The sequence below is a fragment of the Trichosurus vulpecula genome, chromosome 1 (genome assembly GCF_011100635.1).
Source record: "Trichosurus vulpecula isolate mTriVul1 chromosome 1, mTriVul1.pri, whole genome shotgun sequence".
NCBI lineage: Eukaryota > Metazoa > Chordata > Mammalia > Diprotodontia > Phalangeridae > Trichosurus > Trichosurus vulpecula.
Genome location: NC_050573.1, coordinates 500,503,119 through 500,516,497, shown reverse-complemented (window position 1 = coordinate 500,516,497; position 13,379 = coordinate 500,503,119). Strand labels below are relative to the sequence as shown.

At 42.0% G+C, this 13,379-nt stretch overlaps 1 protein-coding gene across 4 annotated transcripts in view; it reads left to right on the top strand.

The window, feature by feature from the left end:
- SHMT1 (serine hydroxymethyltransferase 1) overlaps positions 1–13,379 on the top strand; it is a 30,722-nt gene that overhangs the window by 1,498 nt on the left and 15,845 nt on the right. For 3 of the 4 annotated variants that reach the window (XM_036740022.1, XM_036740028.1, XM_036740041.1), the window contains exons 2-6: positions 4,587–4,707; positions 6,131–6,276; positions 7,648–7,763; positions 8,431–8,591; positions 9,839–9,920. In XM_036740022.1, coding sequence (XP_036595917.1) covers positions 4,612–4,707; positions 6,131–6,276; positions 7,648–7,763; positions 8,431–8,591; positions 9,839–9,920 — 601 coding nt within the window. In that variant the 5' untranslated portion in view covers positions 4,587–4,611. Of the gene's footprint in view, positions 1–1,741; positions 1,927–4,586; positions 4,708–6,130; positions 6,277–7,647; positions 7,764–8,430; positions 8,592–9,838; positions 9,921–13,379 lie in introns of those variants that run through there. The other variant, XM_036740034.1, reaches the window with a different exon arrangement.

Below are 13,379 nucleotides of genomic sequence, written 5' to 3'. Positions count from 1 at the left end.
CTAGAGAATCGCATGGTTTAGAGCTGGAGGGGATCTCGGATCTTTTAAATCGATCCACTCATTTTGTAGATAAAGAAACTAAGGTTACACAGGAAGTGACAGGTGATGTTTGAATCCTTGTCCTTGGACTCCAAATCCCTGTGCTTTTCTTGAATGAATGATCCCCTCTCCCTGAACTTGTGTATTGTCTTCTTCAACCCTGTTTTGATCCTTCCGAATTGCGTTTGTATTTCTCCTTCCCCTCTATCTGTACGAATTGAGTTTGACCTTTGAGTTTTAACATTTCTGTGGTAACTTTCCCCCCAAGGAGCTCAACAGAAGTAACTCAAGGCAAAGTATTTCACTGAATACTTGTTTAAATTATGAAATACTCACCTTCAAAGTGCAACTCTCTTGAGGTCCTATTAAACTTTTATTTCAGGGGAGGAAGCTTAGGTATGGTGTTTCAGAAAAGCAGGTGGATATGAATACAACTCATAAATCCTGTGTCTGCTGCTAGTAGATAACTCTAGTACACAAGTTTTCAGTAGTTAGAGGGACTGGGGCTGAGCTGTGAATAGTGATGTAGTGAGTAATTAAGTCCTTCCTTTCCTTCCTCCTTCCTTTTTTTCCTCTCCCCTTCCCTCCTCTTCCTCTGTCCACATGGGGTATCATACCCTTACCTTTGGGTGCTCCGCCCAAAGGAATGTAAATTTTGATCACGGAAACCTCACAAAATATCTTGGGGTTTACAGGCCCGATTTCTTTCTTAAGGACCATGCCTTAAACTCAAATCACTCTGGTTCTCGTTGACTGGCCACTTATAGGTCCCAGTGCAAGCCTCGTGGTTTGGGTCCTGATGGCTCAGAGTAAGCGTGAATAGCAGTAGTTTTCTCTTTTGGCCAGAAACTCTGACTTTGCACAGTCCTCCCTCATTTAAATCCAATTCACTTGCAAGTCATAACATCACCTTCCCGATGTCGTGGTCTTTTTCTAGAAGGAAGGACAAACAACAAGTCCTGGTGTCAACTTGAAAGTTACTAGGTTTGATTAGATTTGGTGGAACAAAGGATGATATTGGCAAATTAAATTGATGCCCCTTCCTCCATCCTTGCATGTTGACAACTGCCCCAAAGTTTTGAGTCTTAAAAGTTTGCCTAGGTCAAATGACTTGGCCAGAGGCATATAGCCAGTATGTGTCAGAGTCAGGACTTGAACTCAGGTTTTCCTGACTCAAGTAATAGCTTCTTGTGTGCTCTCAGTACCCACTATTGCCTCTCATTAACTTTCTCAGATCCTTCTTAATTCTTCTTTGAATATATTCTCATCCAGTGACATTGATAAGATGTTCTTTGTCATGAAATCAACGGACTTGTCCAAGAGAGAAATAAATAGCTTTGTGGGAGTGAGTTAGGAAACAGGCTATTGGAACAGAAGCCCTTTAAAGACAGGTCTGCCACTTGGCAGAGGGCATTTCCCAAATGGACTTTAGTTATTTGGTGGCTGGGAAATGCTGCTTTTGCACTTTCCATGTTTTTTGACCTTGAGTAGTTAATGTTCAAACATAAGTTTTTATGTTCTAGGATTGGAGTGTTTTTAGCCACCGTAAGAGGCAAGCTTCACTAGGTCTGTGATCTTCACATGGATTTGATTGGCAGAATGTACGTGTGTTAGCAGAAACGAAGCTTCTTGGGTTGCATTGCCCATGCTTGAGGGCCGAGCTCGAGTTGCTGCAAATAAGTTAGGCATAGGACCAGCAATGATATAATTCCAAGCCCTGCCTTCTCTTTCTGGAACATGGGCTATATTTAACTCTTTATACTGATAGGAAATACATTCATCAACGGAAAGTAATACCTCTCTGTTACTGGAGTTAAATTGATCAGTAATTCCTGAAGATTTGTGTTTTTCTGGGGTGGCTGGGTTTATGACGCTGCTAATAAGAAGGTAGGCCCAAGGTCAGACTTAGCCTTTTGGTTTTTTGTTACTGTCAGAAAATAAGCGGAATCAAATAATAACCTTGATATTTATTACGTTATTCAGTCCTTTGTAACTGCATGTTTGCCTAGCAAATAGTTACTTACAGGATCAGAGATTTGCAATGAAGCAGCTCTAGGAAGTATGTACTTTCCATTTTACAGATGAGGAAAATTGAGATCCAGCCAAACGACTTGCTTTAAAGGGGTGGTTGGGTGATGTAGTGGATAGAGGGCTGGGCCTGGAAGCAGAGAGAGTTCAAATCCAGTTTCAGAAACTTACTAGTGGTGTTACCTGGCAAGTCACTTAACCTCTGTTTACCTTAGTTTCCTCCTCTATAAAATGGTGATAAATAGTAATACCTACCTCCCAGGGTTGGCATGAGGATCAGCTGAGATAACTGGTAATTATAAAGCACTTAGCATGGTGCCTGATAAGCGTTAGCTATTATTATTCAAAGTTACACAGCCCAGAAATGGTGGATTTGGGATGGCCTAAAGTCCACTTAAACTTCTTGCATAACTTTAGCAAATAAGCTGTCCTTTGAGCATTTATGTAAGACTTCTGTCTTGGGTGAAAGTTATTCAAAGTTCATTACAATAATTATTTGCTGGAAAAAGTAGCTGCCAAAGGTACTTTTTAAAAACAACCCATAAAGCTTATAGTGTATTAGAAGACAAGCTAATTCCTAGAATCTTTACCCCTGCAGAGAGAATATTCATGATAGTAAATCCCATGTAAAAATAAACTGAGGATTTCCAGGTCAAAGGTTGACCAGATATCTGTTTAAAGATTAATCTGACAGAGTCTGAGAAAGCCGCTCCAATGGAACAAGCCTTGAATTAAGAATGGAGGACCCGCATTCAAACTGTGCCTCTACTGCTCATTTAGCTGTGTGCCTTTGGGCAAGTTATTTAACTTTTCTGGGCCTCAGTTTTGTCACCTGTAAAATGAAGGGTTAGAACTAAATGACCTCTAAGCCCCTTTTAAATGTTTAAGTGTGACATGAAGGCTGGATTGGAGGGGGGAAGGGAATGGCCCCATGAATAACTTTTAGGATGTTGCTGTAATACGGTCGTGTCTGACTCTGTGACCCCATTTGGGGTTTTCTTGGCAAAGATACTGGAATGGTTTGCCCTGTCCTTCTCCAGCTCATTTTACAGATAAGGAAACTGAGGTAAACAGGGTTCAGTAACTTGCCTAAGGTTACACAGGTAATGTCTGGTGCTGGATTTGAACTCAGGTTAGGCCTGACGCACCTCATAACCGCGCGCCCTCCCCGCCCAGGCCTGCCCCGCAATAGTCTAGGCAAGTGATAATAAGAACATTAAAGTGGAGACAAATAAATGCGAGAGATACTGTAGATATATTTAAAAATTATTTATTGTGGGGAGATCCTGTTGGTCACTGCTTATTGCTTTCATCCACCATTTTCCTCACCCTCCACCTTCCTGGTGTCATGGTCTTCTACCAGAACAAAGGACAAACAATAACCTGTGAGTAGTAGGAGCTGCCCAAAGGATACCCAGCTGGCCAGTTCCCTCCTTCTTTCCTTCCCTCTCTCCCTTCCTCCCTCTCTCCTTCTTTCCTTCCCTTCTTTCCCTCTGTTTATATGGGATATCATACCTTTGCCTGCAGGTGCTCTGCCCAAAGAAATGTAAATTTTGACCACTGAAACCTCGAAATATATCTTGGGGATTACAGGCTTACTTCTTTCTTAACGACCATGCCTTAAACCCAAATCACTCTGGCTCTCATTGACTGGCCAACAATAGGTCCCAACCCAAGTCCTCACTTGGTCATTGTTTGGGCGGATGACTCAGAGTGAGTGTAAATGGCGGTTGTTTCTGTTTTGGGCAGAAACTCTGAGGGTCTTCCCCTCCCACACTGATTTGTTTAACTAGGTAAAAAAGGCCATTTTTTCCTTCATTTGTCACCTAGCCTTAATCACTTCTATGGGTAATAGATACTTCAGGCTGCTATCTGGGCCTCCCTGATCATCTTTTTTGTAGAGTAAACCTGCCCATTCTTTTAGCTGATGCTTATCTAACACATTAACAATAATCAGGTCTTAGCCCTAAAGGAGCCTATCCTATAGTTTAATTGAGGAAAGGAAAAGTTAATTACCATTACAAGTATGGTAATAGCCTCAGTAGGACTATTATGTATAGGAATTTAGAGAAAGGAATTTATGATCCTTGGGCTTGGAGGGTGAGGAAAAGTTTCTTGAGGAAGGTGGAATTTAAAGATAACATTGTGTATGGGAAAGAGCCCTAGCCTTGGGGTTCAAATCCCAGTTTATTAGCTATGTGACCCTTACACCTTTCAGAGCCAGAGTTTCCTAGAATTGCTAATCTCATAGGATTATTGTAAAGAAAGAGCTCTTGTTTTATCAGTGAGAACTATTATGTTATTAACCTATAGCTTGTTTAATAAGCTCCATTTGTGTGTCAGGTCCATCATAGGGAGGCAGTTGGCAAGCATTTTTGAAATGAGAACAAGTTTTCATTCAGCATGTTTTTAAGAAAGGAAATACAATGGACCAGGAAGAGTTTTCACTGTATTTCATTTTGAAGATTTGCAAATTCATTTTTTTTTTAACTTTTACCCTCCTCCCCCGGCCCTTTCAGTTTTAGGAATCCCTAGACCAGAAGTATGGCCTCAAAAGTCAATGGAGATAACCATAATGGTAACCTCTGGGAAGCTCACAAAGATATGCTGACACAGCCGCTGAAAGACAATGATATAGAGGTGAGAGACCACTTGGTAATAATGGATTCTTATGCTGGAGAACACCTGTGTACAGGAATATGCTTGTCCTTATCATTGTCTACCAAAAAGGATTTTTTTTCCTTGGGACAATAATTTATAATGCTTGTTCTTTGTGAAATTCTGATTTTTGGTGAAAATTCAAATGAAATAATTTATGTAAAGGGCTTGCAAATCTCAAAGTGCTATGTAAATGCTAGCTATTATTGCTAATATTATTGCTTTCATTATTATTATGTTGGGACTTTTGCTTAAAGACAGGTTTATTTTTATTGAATTTATTGAATTAACTTTATAAAAGACAGCCTTATAAATGATACCTAGGCTGGAGGTATGTGAACACAGCAGGTTGTTGAAGAAAAAAATATTAATAATAAGACTGTACTTTGAGATTTGGGCTCAATTCAAATTAATCTATATCTAAGCTATTCAGAAAGTTGAGCAACACCAAACCTGGAAGTCTAGGGGAAAATGACTACATAATAATAGCCAACATGTATATGGTGATTTGCATATCTTATTTTGTTCTCACAATAATCTTGTGAGACTAGATGTTATTAACATCCCCATTTTACAGATGAGGAAACTCAGGCTGAAAGAAGATAACTTTACCGAGAAGATGACTTACCCAAGGTCCCCCAGATAGGAAAAGTCTCAGGTCGGATTTGAACTGAGGTCTTGCTGATTTCCAAGCCTAACACTTTATACAGTGGGCCGCCAAGCTGCCTCTCTAGATCACAGAATCATAAAATGTTTGGGTTTAGAATGAACCTTAGAGATTATCTAATCTAAGATCATTTACAGATGAGGAAATAGCCCCGGAGAGGGTGAAGGACTTGCCAGATGTTATATAAGTAACAGCAGCCCCAAGATTAGAATTCAAGCCTCCTGTTTCCTACTGTGTATGTTTTTTTCCCTTATATTCAAAGGATTCCTTTCATATCAAATGCTAATGTCCTTTAAAGGTCAAGATCCTGAAGGGCTGTAATTTAGAAGTACTCTCATCATAATGATATATTAAGTATAAATATATCGGGTTTATACATAATATGTATAACATATAATTATAACATATCAAATAACATCGATGAAATATAAATAAATGCCCCCATAATGATAATCATCATAATCTTATTTTATTTTTCTCCCTCAGCTCATTTTTAAACTCTTGGTTCTTTCTTAGATAACAAGTGCAAGTCACATCTTCCCCCTTAGGATGGATTGTATTGGGCTCTTCTTTGATTGGGTTTGACATGACTAGCCACCAGAGCCCCAAAATGGGACCTACAAAAAATAGGACCTACTTCCTTAACCCTTTAACTCTTAAGATACTGTTGCTTTGGGGGAAGCAGACTTGTAGATTGGAAAATTCAACTTGTTTAATAATCTGTTTTACTCTCAACAGGTATATACAATCATTAAGAAGGAAAATCATCGCCAGAAGACCGGGTTAGAACTAATTGCTTCAGAGAATTTTGCAAGCCGAGCGGTTCTGGAAGCTCTGGGTTCTTGCTTGAATAATAAGTATTCAGAAGGATTCCCAGGTCAGAGGTATGTGAACAGAGCAGGTTGTTGAAGAAGAAAAAATATTAAAGCTATACTTTGAGATTTCGGCTTAATTTGACATTAATCTATATCCAAGCCCCTTCTGGCTTGAAGAGAGAATCATCCAACCTGGCATACTCTCCTATGCCCTCTCACATGACTTCGCCCCAGGATTTCAGGTAGCATTTATAGGAATCTTGAACGGGGAAAAAGATATCTTAAAATTCAGTTTGGGTTAACACACCAGAAAGTTGAGCAACCTAGACACTATCCCATTCCTATGAAGTTAAATAAAGATACCTTCTCCCTCCCATTGACATCTTAATCTTTTCTTACTGGAAAAAACGATAGAGGCCATGAGGCGAACCAGATCAGAGTTAATGTCTTAGGGTACCACACTTAATCTGCTGCCCTAAGAAAAACTTTTTGTCCCAAGGGCCTTTTCCAAGGATTTTAGAAAGGACTTTAGAGGAATATGTGATTTCTTCATATTTCTAAAGAAACTGAAAAGGAGATTTTTCATAATTTTCCCCAATGCTTGAGGTTTACTCCTCAAGAAGTAAGGGAATCTGAAAGTTTGAATTCTTGTAGAATCAACACAGCTGAAATCTCCAGAGTAAGACCTCCAAGCCTTTGACTGAGCTATGGCTCACCCCACTCCTACTTTCAGAAGTTAAGCCTTTACTATCATTCTATGGTGTGGTTGGCCTGCTTAGAGCAGATTTTAAGATCTCAGTTCATTCTTACCATAATTTTCCTGTCCTCCAGAATGATAGAAGCCAATGAGGAGGACGAGGGCTGGTTTCTTGTAGTCACTCTGAAGAATGGATTCTGTTAAGGCATAACCCCTAGGAAAGTTGTGGCTGCTACCTGGTCAGTCGACTTGATGAGGGTTGGAGAAAAATGAAGCAGCCTCTTGTGGTAGGGGCTGCTTTCCAGCTCTTAACTTGCAGTGGTTTCTCTCTCCGTCCCCAATTATGTTCGGTTCTCTGGAGATTGCTGCCCACCAGGAAGCAGATTCCAGTTACTGATAAAACATTAGCTTCCCAGGGATAATCATCTCATTTTACAGATGACAGAACTGAGGACCAGTCATTTCAGATTTAACCTAGGTGACTTGGTCAGTAACCAACTTGGGATTTGAACTCAGGTCTTCTAACTCCTAAGTTCCCCCTTTATTCTACTGCCACACTCTGCTTCAAATGGGCATGGAATTTAGGAACTGTTCCCTTGAGAGAGTATTGGTCTTTTCATTCCTTCCTTCTCAGGTTGCCATTGCTTGAACTCCCTAAACATGTGTGCTCTCTGTACTCACCTTAGACATTCTACCAAATCCTGGGATGTTTGTAAGACTCTTCCTCCTCGTCAATCCTCTAGGTATTATGGCGGCACCCAGTTTGTGGATGAATTGGAGATTCTGTGTCAGAAGAGGGCTCTGCAGGTCTATGGCCTGGACCCACAAAGCTGGGGGGTCAATGTTCAGCCGTACTCAGGTAACTACCATGTCTGTGTAGTTCTGTCCAGCTTAGAACTGTATGGATGGACTTATGCCCGCCGTGCCCTAGGAAAGGAGTTTGAAACACCAACCCGAGACTGATTCTGGATGTGACATTGAAATAGGCACAGCCCTTTCCCCACTGTGTTCAGCACATTTCCCCATTCCTGACCCATGTACTCATGCCCCTCGGTGACTGCAGGCTTTCTCAGCTTGTCCTCCCATGGCACTGCCCTGACTCCACTTTATCTCTCAAAACCTTCCTTATTTATCTCTCCAGAGGAGCTCTTGGTTTGCCCCCAAAGGGATCCGATCATTCATTCAAACTGAGGTGTGAATAACCAGTAGGTCATTGTGTTACCCCTCACAAGAGAATTTAACAATGAGCAAAGTTAATGGATTCTCTGGTGATAGAATTTCAGACACCAGTGATAGACTTGCTCATAAGGGAGACTTTTCGGGATGGGGGGAAAGGCTGGTTTCCTGGTCTTCCTAAAACGATACCACAGAAAAAGCTTAGAGAAATAAAGCCACCCTGGGGTAAGAAAGTTGGTTCCCAGTATCTGGGGGAGGGAGGCTGCTGTCAAGGTTGAAGGCTTAATTTCCAATTGGTGGCATTGAACCTGGGCCCTCTGACAGCAAAGGTCATCTGCTCTCTGTTCTAGGTTCTCCTGCGAATTTTGCAGTGTACACAGCCCTGGTGGAACCACATGGAAGGATTATGGGTCTGGACCTGCCTGATGGGGGTCACCTTACCCACGGGTTCATGACAGATAAGAAGAAAGTCTCTGCCACCTCCATCTTTTTTGAGTCCATGCCCTATAAGGTAAAGGAGGGAGGCTTTGTTTCCTAGGAAGAGTTTCTAATGAAACCTCTAATACTGTGTAATGAAAGGTAGTGAGTCCACACGTCAGTCACCAAAGACAGTCCTTGTTTTTCGGCGGCTTCTCATTCTTCACGTATCAATAGACGTGATGTAATAAAGACCCACCTACAAGTTACATCGTAACACCTTTGAATGTTCATTCATCAATTTCCAACAGCATTTAAAGAGACAAATGACACCATTGCACCTACAGACGAGATTTCATGATGTCCTAAATCTCTTAAGACCGCTTCTGGTTTAGTGATTCTGTGACTCTCTATCAGCGATGCCTTTGTTGGTCCTGAAGAAGTCGGCTGAAGATGATGAGAACTTCTCACTATAGTTCTAGCTTGTATTGAGCGAATGTTCTCTTCATGACTTATAAACTCCTTGTTGCCCCTGTCGAAGGGTCATGTTATGATCTAAATTTGATCCGATGTGACACTTTTGGTTAACTCATAGCCAGAGATACAACCCTAGAGACAAAGTATTGCTTTTTCTGGCTGAGACTTTTTTGTGGCATTAAGAAACAAGTGTTCTCTTGTTGGCTAATCCACTACATAGAAGGTAACGATTTTAGTAAATTGGCTTCTTTCCTATACCTCTGATTTGCCTGGTTATTTCCTTCCCATTCCCTTAAGCCTCATTATTAGTCACCTTAATTTGCCTTTTGGGACCAGAGAAGAAAACGTGATTGTATTTGCACATGTTTGAATAGAGGAATGTCCCTTGATCGGTAGAGCAGGCCTGCACAACCTGCAGCTCACCCAAGGACTTCTTCTACATTTTTCATGGACCGTGTGAAATCTTTCCATGTGCCCATAGGCTCCAAGCTGTGCTGGCCTGTTGTAGAGGAATGAATCTCATTAACAACAACAGAACAGATATCTCCTCACACTTTTCCTCATTTCCTTCCCTGTTGCAATAATTTTGGACTTCTGTGACTGCTACCGTGGCACCAGCCTGTTAGCTTCCCCCTGTCTTTCAGCTTTCTTTGGTGTGTTGTCTTCCCCTATTAAGTTGTAAGCTCCTGGAGGACAGGGACTGGCTTTTTCCTAGTTTTATGCTCAGCGCTTGCCATGCTGCCTGATAGTAGGCACTTAATAGATGCTTATTGACTGTTTACTATTGTGGGATGAGTCTAAGGGGGAGAGAGGAACTTTTTGGTTTAACTTAACTGGTTTTATCTGATTATTCTTCTTTCATAGGTAAACCCAAATACCGGCTATATCGACTATGACAAACTAGAAGAAAATGCCCGCCTCTTCCACCCAAAGCTGATCATTGCAGGTGATGTCACCTTTTGATAGAGAACCATATGACATGACCTTCTGTCAGATTAAGCCCTCTCCAGTCCCATTTAGATGCTGAGGCTCTTCCTTGGTTTCACAGAGTTCCTTGAATCTGAGCATAATCTTGCCTTCGTTCTAGCACAGAGCTATTATTAGATTTCCTGCAAACTCCTCAGAAATCTAGAGGAATTTGGAGCCCAGAGGCCCAGTAGGTTAAATCCTGGAGAGATTTTCATGTCTGAGGTGAAACATCATTGCATCCCATCAGGAGCAACCTTGTGGATGAAGGGTTGGAGCTGCTCTGAGGTTACGTTTAGTAATGGTAGATTATTGGCAGTCTAAGGACTTAGTAACTAGGAGTATTCTCGCTGCGTTTTCCAGTCTTCCGTAGTCTTAGTGCCTTCCCTTTACTGACCATCTCCAGTTTGTACTGTATATATCTTGTTTGTACATAGTTATTTGCATATTGTCTCCCTGATTAGACCATGAGCTGCTTGGGACCTGGGACTGTCTGTTGCCTTTCTTTGTATCCCTAGAGCTTGGCATGGTATCTGGCATATGTTGTTATTCATGTCTGTCTCTTCATGACCCCATTTGGGGTTTTCTAGGCAAAGATACTGGAGTGGTTTGCCATTTTATTCTTCAGCTTGTTTTACAAATGAGGAAACTGAGGCAAACAGGGGGAACCACTTGCCAGGGAAACACAGCTAGTACATGTCTGAGGCCAGGTTTGAATTTAGGAAGGTGAGTCTTCCTGACTCCAGGCCCAGTGCGCTATCTCCTGCACCACCTAGCCGTCCCTATCTGGCATATAGTAAGTGCTTAATAAATGCTTATTGACTTCAGATCATAGCACATATTGGGCATCCCCTGCAAAATTCAGCTGAAGTCAGCTTACATTTATTAAGCCTTTACTCTGTGTAAGACAAAAGTGAAACAGTTCCTGCCCTTAAGCAGATTACATTCTACTTGTTCAATAAAATATATAGGGATGAGTATATGTAATTTAAAGAAGGAACATAGGTCAGAAAAGGCCTTATGTAGAAAGTGGTACCTGAACTATGTTTTAGAGGAATCCAGGGATTCTGAGAGAGACGTGTGTGTGTATGTCTGTATATGTGTGTACACACATACACACATATACACATATGTACATATATATTACAGACATAGGGTCAGCCTTCACATATATATATATGCATACACACACACACATATACACACACACATAACAGACATAGGGAGCAGCCTCCACAGAAGCACAGGGGTTGGAGGTAAAATGTTATATACTGGGAGCAGTCAGGCCATTTTGACTGAGAAACAGATTATGTAAAGGGTAATAATGTGAAATAAGACTGGAATAGGTAAAAAAAAAAAACTTTGGTAACAAGCTGAGGGTTTTATATAATCAATAGGGAGCCACTGAAGATTTTTGAGTGGTGAGGTGACCTGGTTAGATTTGTGTTACAGGAATATCAGTTTTGCAACTGTAGGGATTAGAGAAGAGAGAGGCTACAATCAGGGAGGCTTACTCATTGCACTGTCTTGATTGAGAGCAGATGACAATCTGAACTAGCATAGAGGCTGTATAAAGTGAGAAGTGGGCACAGATATGACATAATGTGGAAGGTAGTAAGACTCGGCAACTGATCAGAGATGGGAGGTGAGAGAAAAGCATGAGACAAGGGTAAGAGACTCTGAGGTTGCCATCCTTGGTGCCTGGAAATATGGTGGGACCCTTAACAGAAAAAGGAAAATTTAGAAGAGGGATAGGTTTAGGAGAAAATATGAGTTTGAGTCCAAGATGTCTATAAGATATCCACCAGACTGCTGGTCATATGGGCCTAGACTTTGAGAGAGAAATTAGGCTCGATATATTGATCTGAGAGGCATTTGCATAGAATTGTGATTGAACCCCTGGGAACTAATGAGATAGCCAAGAGAATATAAAGAGAGAGGAAGAGAGAGCATAGGACAGAGACTTGAGGAATTTCCAAACTTTTCAACCAGAAAAGTATGACAATCTAGCAAAGGATACTCAGAAGAAAAGGGTAGGAAGCCAAGGTATCAGCTTCAGAAACCAAGTAAGCAGAGTATCGAGGAGGAAAAAACTTAGCTAACAGTATTGTTGAGAGGTCAATAAGACCTTTGGATTATCAGTAAAAAGATTGTTGGTCACCTTGGGGTCAGAAGTGAATTGGTGGGGAGTAAATGGCATGTGCATGTAGACAAACTCTTTTTGGAAATTTGCCTATGAAAGGGAGAAAAGTGAGAGGACAACAGCCAAGAAAGATCAAAGGAACGGGGGGAAGAAGGGAGTGTGTCTGTAGATGGCCAGGAAGGATCCAAAGCACGAGGAAAGATTGAAGGTGAGAGAGAGGGAGAGGAATCAAGGGGCCAGGAGGATGGGAGTAAGAGGAGAGGTAGAGCAGATGACCTTCAGCAAGAAGGGACCCTTCCTTGTTAGCTATTGGAGCAGAGGAGGGACAAGTGGGCCGTGGTGTTGGCTTCGAGATGTGGAATGGGGATGAAGCCTAAGCTTGTGATGGCCTTGATTTTCTAGTAGAGTGGATGAGAGGAGAGGGGAAGGGGCTTGAGGACAGAAAGGTTTGGAGTCTAGAGAACAGTAGAATCAACCATAAAAGGCTATTTGTGCAGCAGTGGGATTAGGTCATTGACATAAGACAGCACACGTTTGTAAGGAATCCAGCAGGGCTGTTGTGCCTGTAGCATTCAGGACAAGGTGAGTAGGACTACAGAAGTTGGGTGATGATGGGCAGCCTAGGGCTGTGGTTGGGCAAGGCATGAGTGGTAATAGGATAAGGGGACAAGGGAACCAAGGGTAAAGGATCTTGTGGAGTTGAACTAGTGAATGGTGGGGACAGAAAAGTGAGGCCATAAGAAGGAATAGGGAATAGAGGAAGGTGTGGGGTCCCTGGTGAGCTAAGTGAGAATGAAGAATGAATCTAGGAGGAGGGAAGGTGAAGGACAAGTGAAAGGATTAGAGTTTGCGATCCAGGGAAAGAATGATCTGGATCCTGGAGGTTCAAACAGGTTATCAATGAGATCACAGGTGGCCGAGGTGGAGCAAAGGTGCAGATCGTGGTGTTTCTGGTGATGGGTTAGGAAGCCGCGGTATTGAAGGTGATATAAAAGTATACGGTGAAGTCCCCAAACATTTAGGCAAAGGGTGGAAGGGCATTCTGGGGGCTGGTTACTTAACTCCTTTGGGAAGGAGGGAGATGATTTGGGGGCTGGTGGTGTCTGTGGCCAACATCTGGACAGTGATAGAGCTCGATGGAGAGTTGGCTCAGGAGGGCCGGCAGAAAGAGTGTGCCCACTCTGCCCTGCCCTGGTTGGGCACATCAGAAGAAGCACCCAACCCATCTCATTAACCTTGCTGGGCTAAGTCTCATCATCTTTAGTGCATTGACTAGATGACCTCTGACTTAACTTC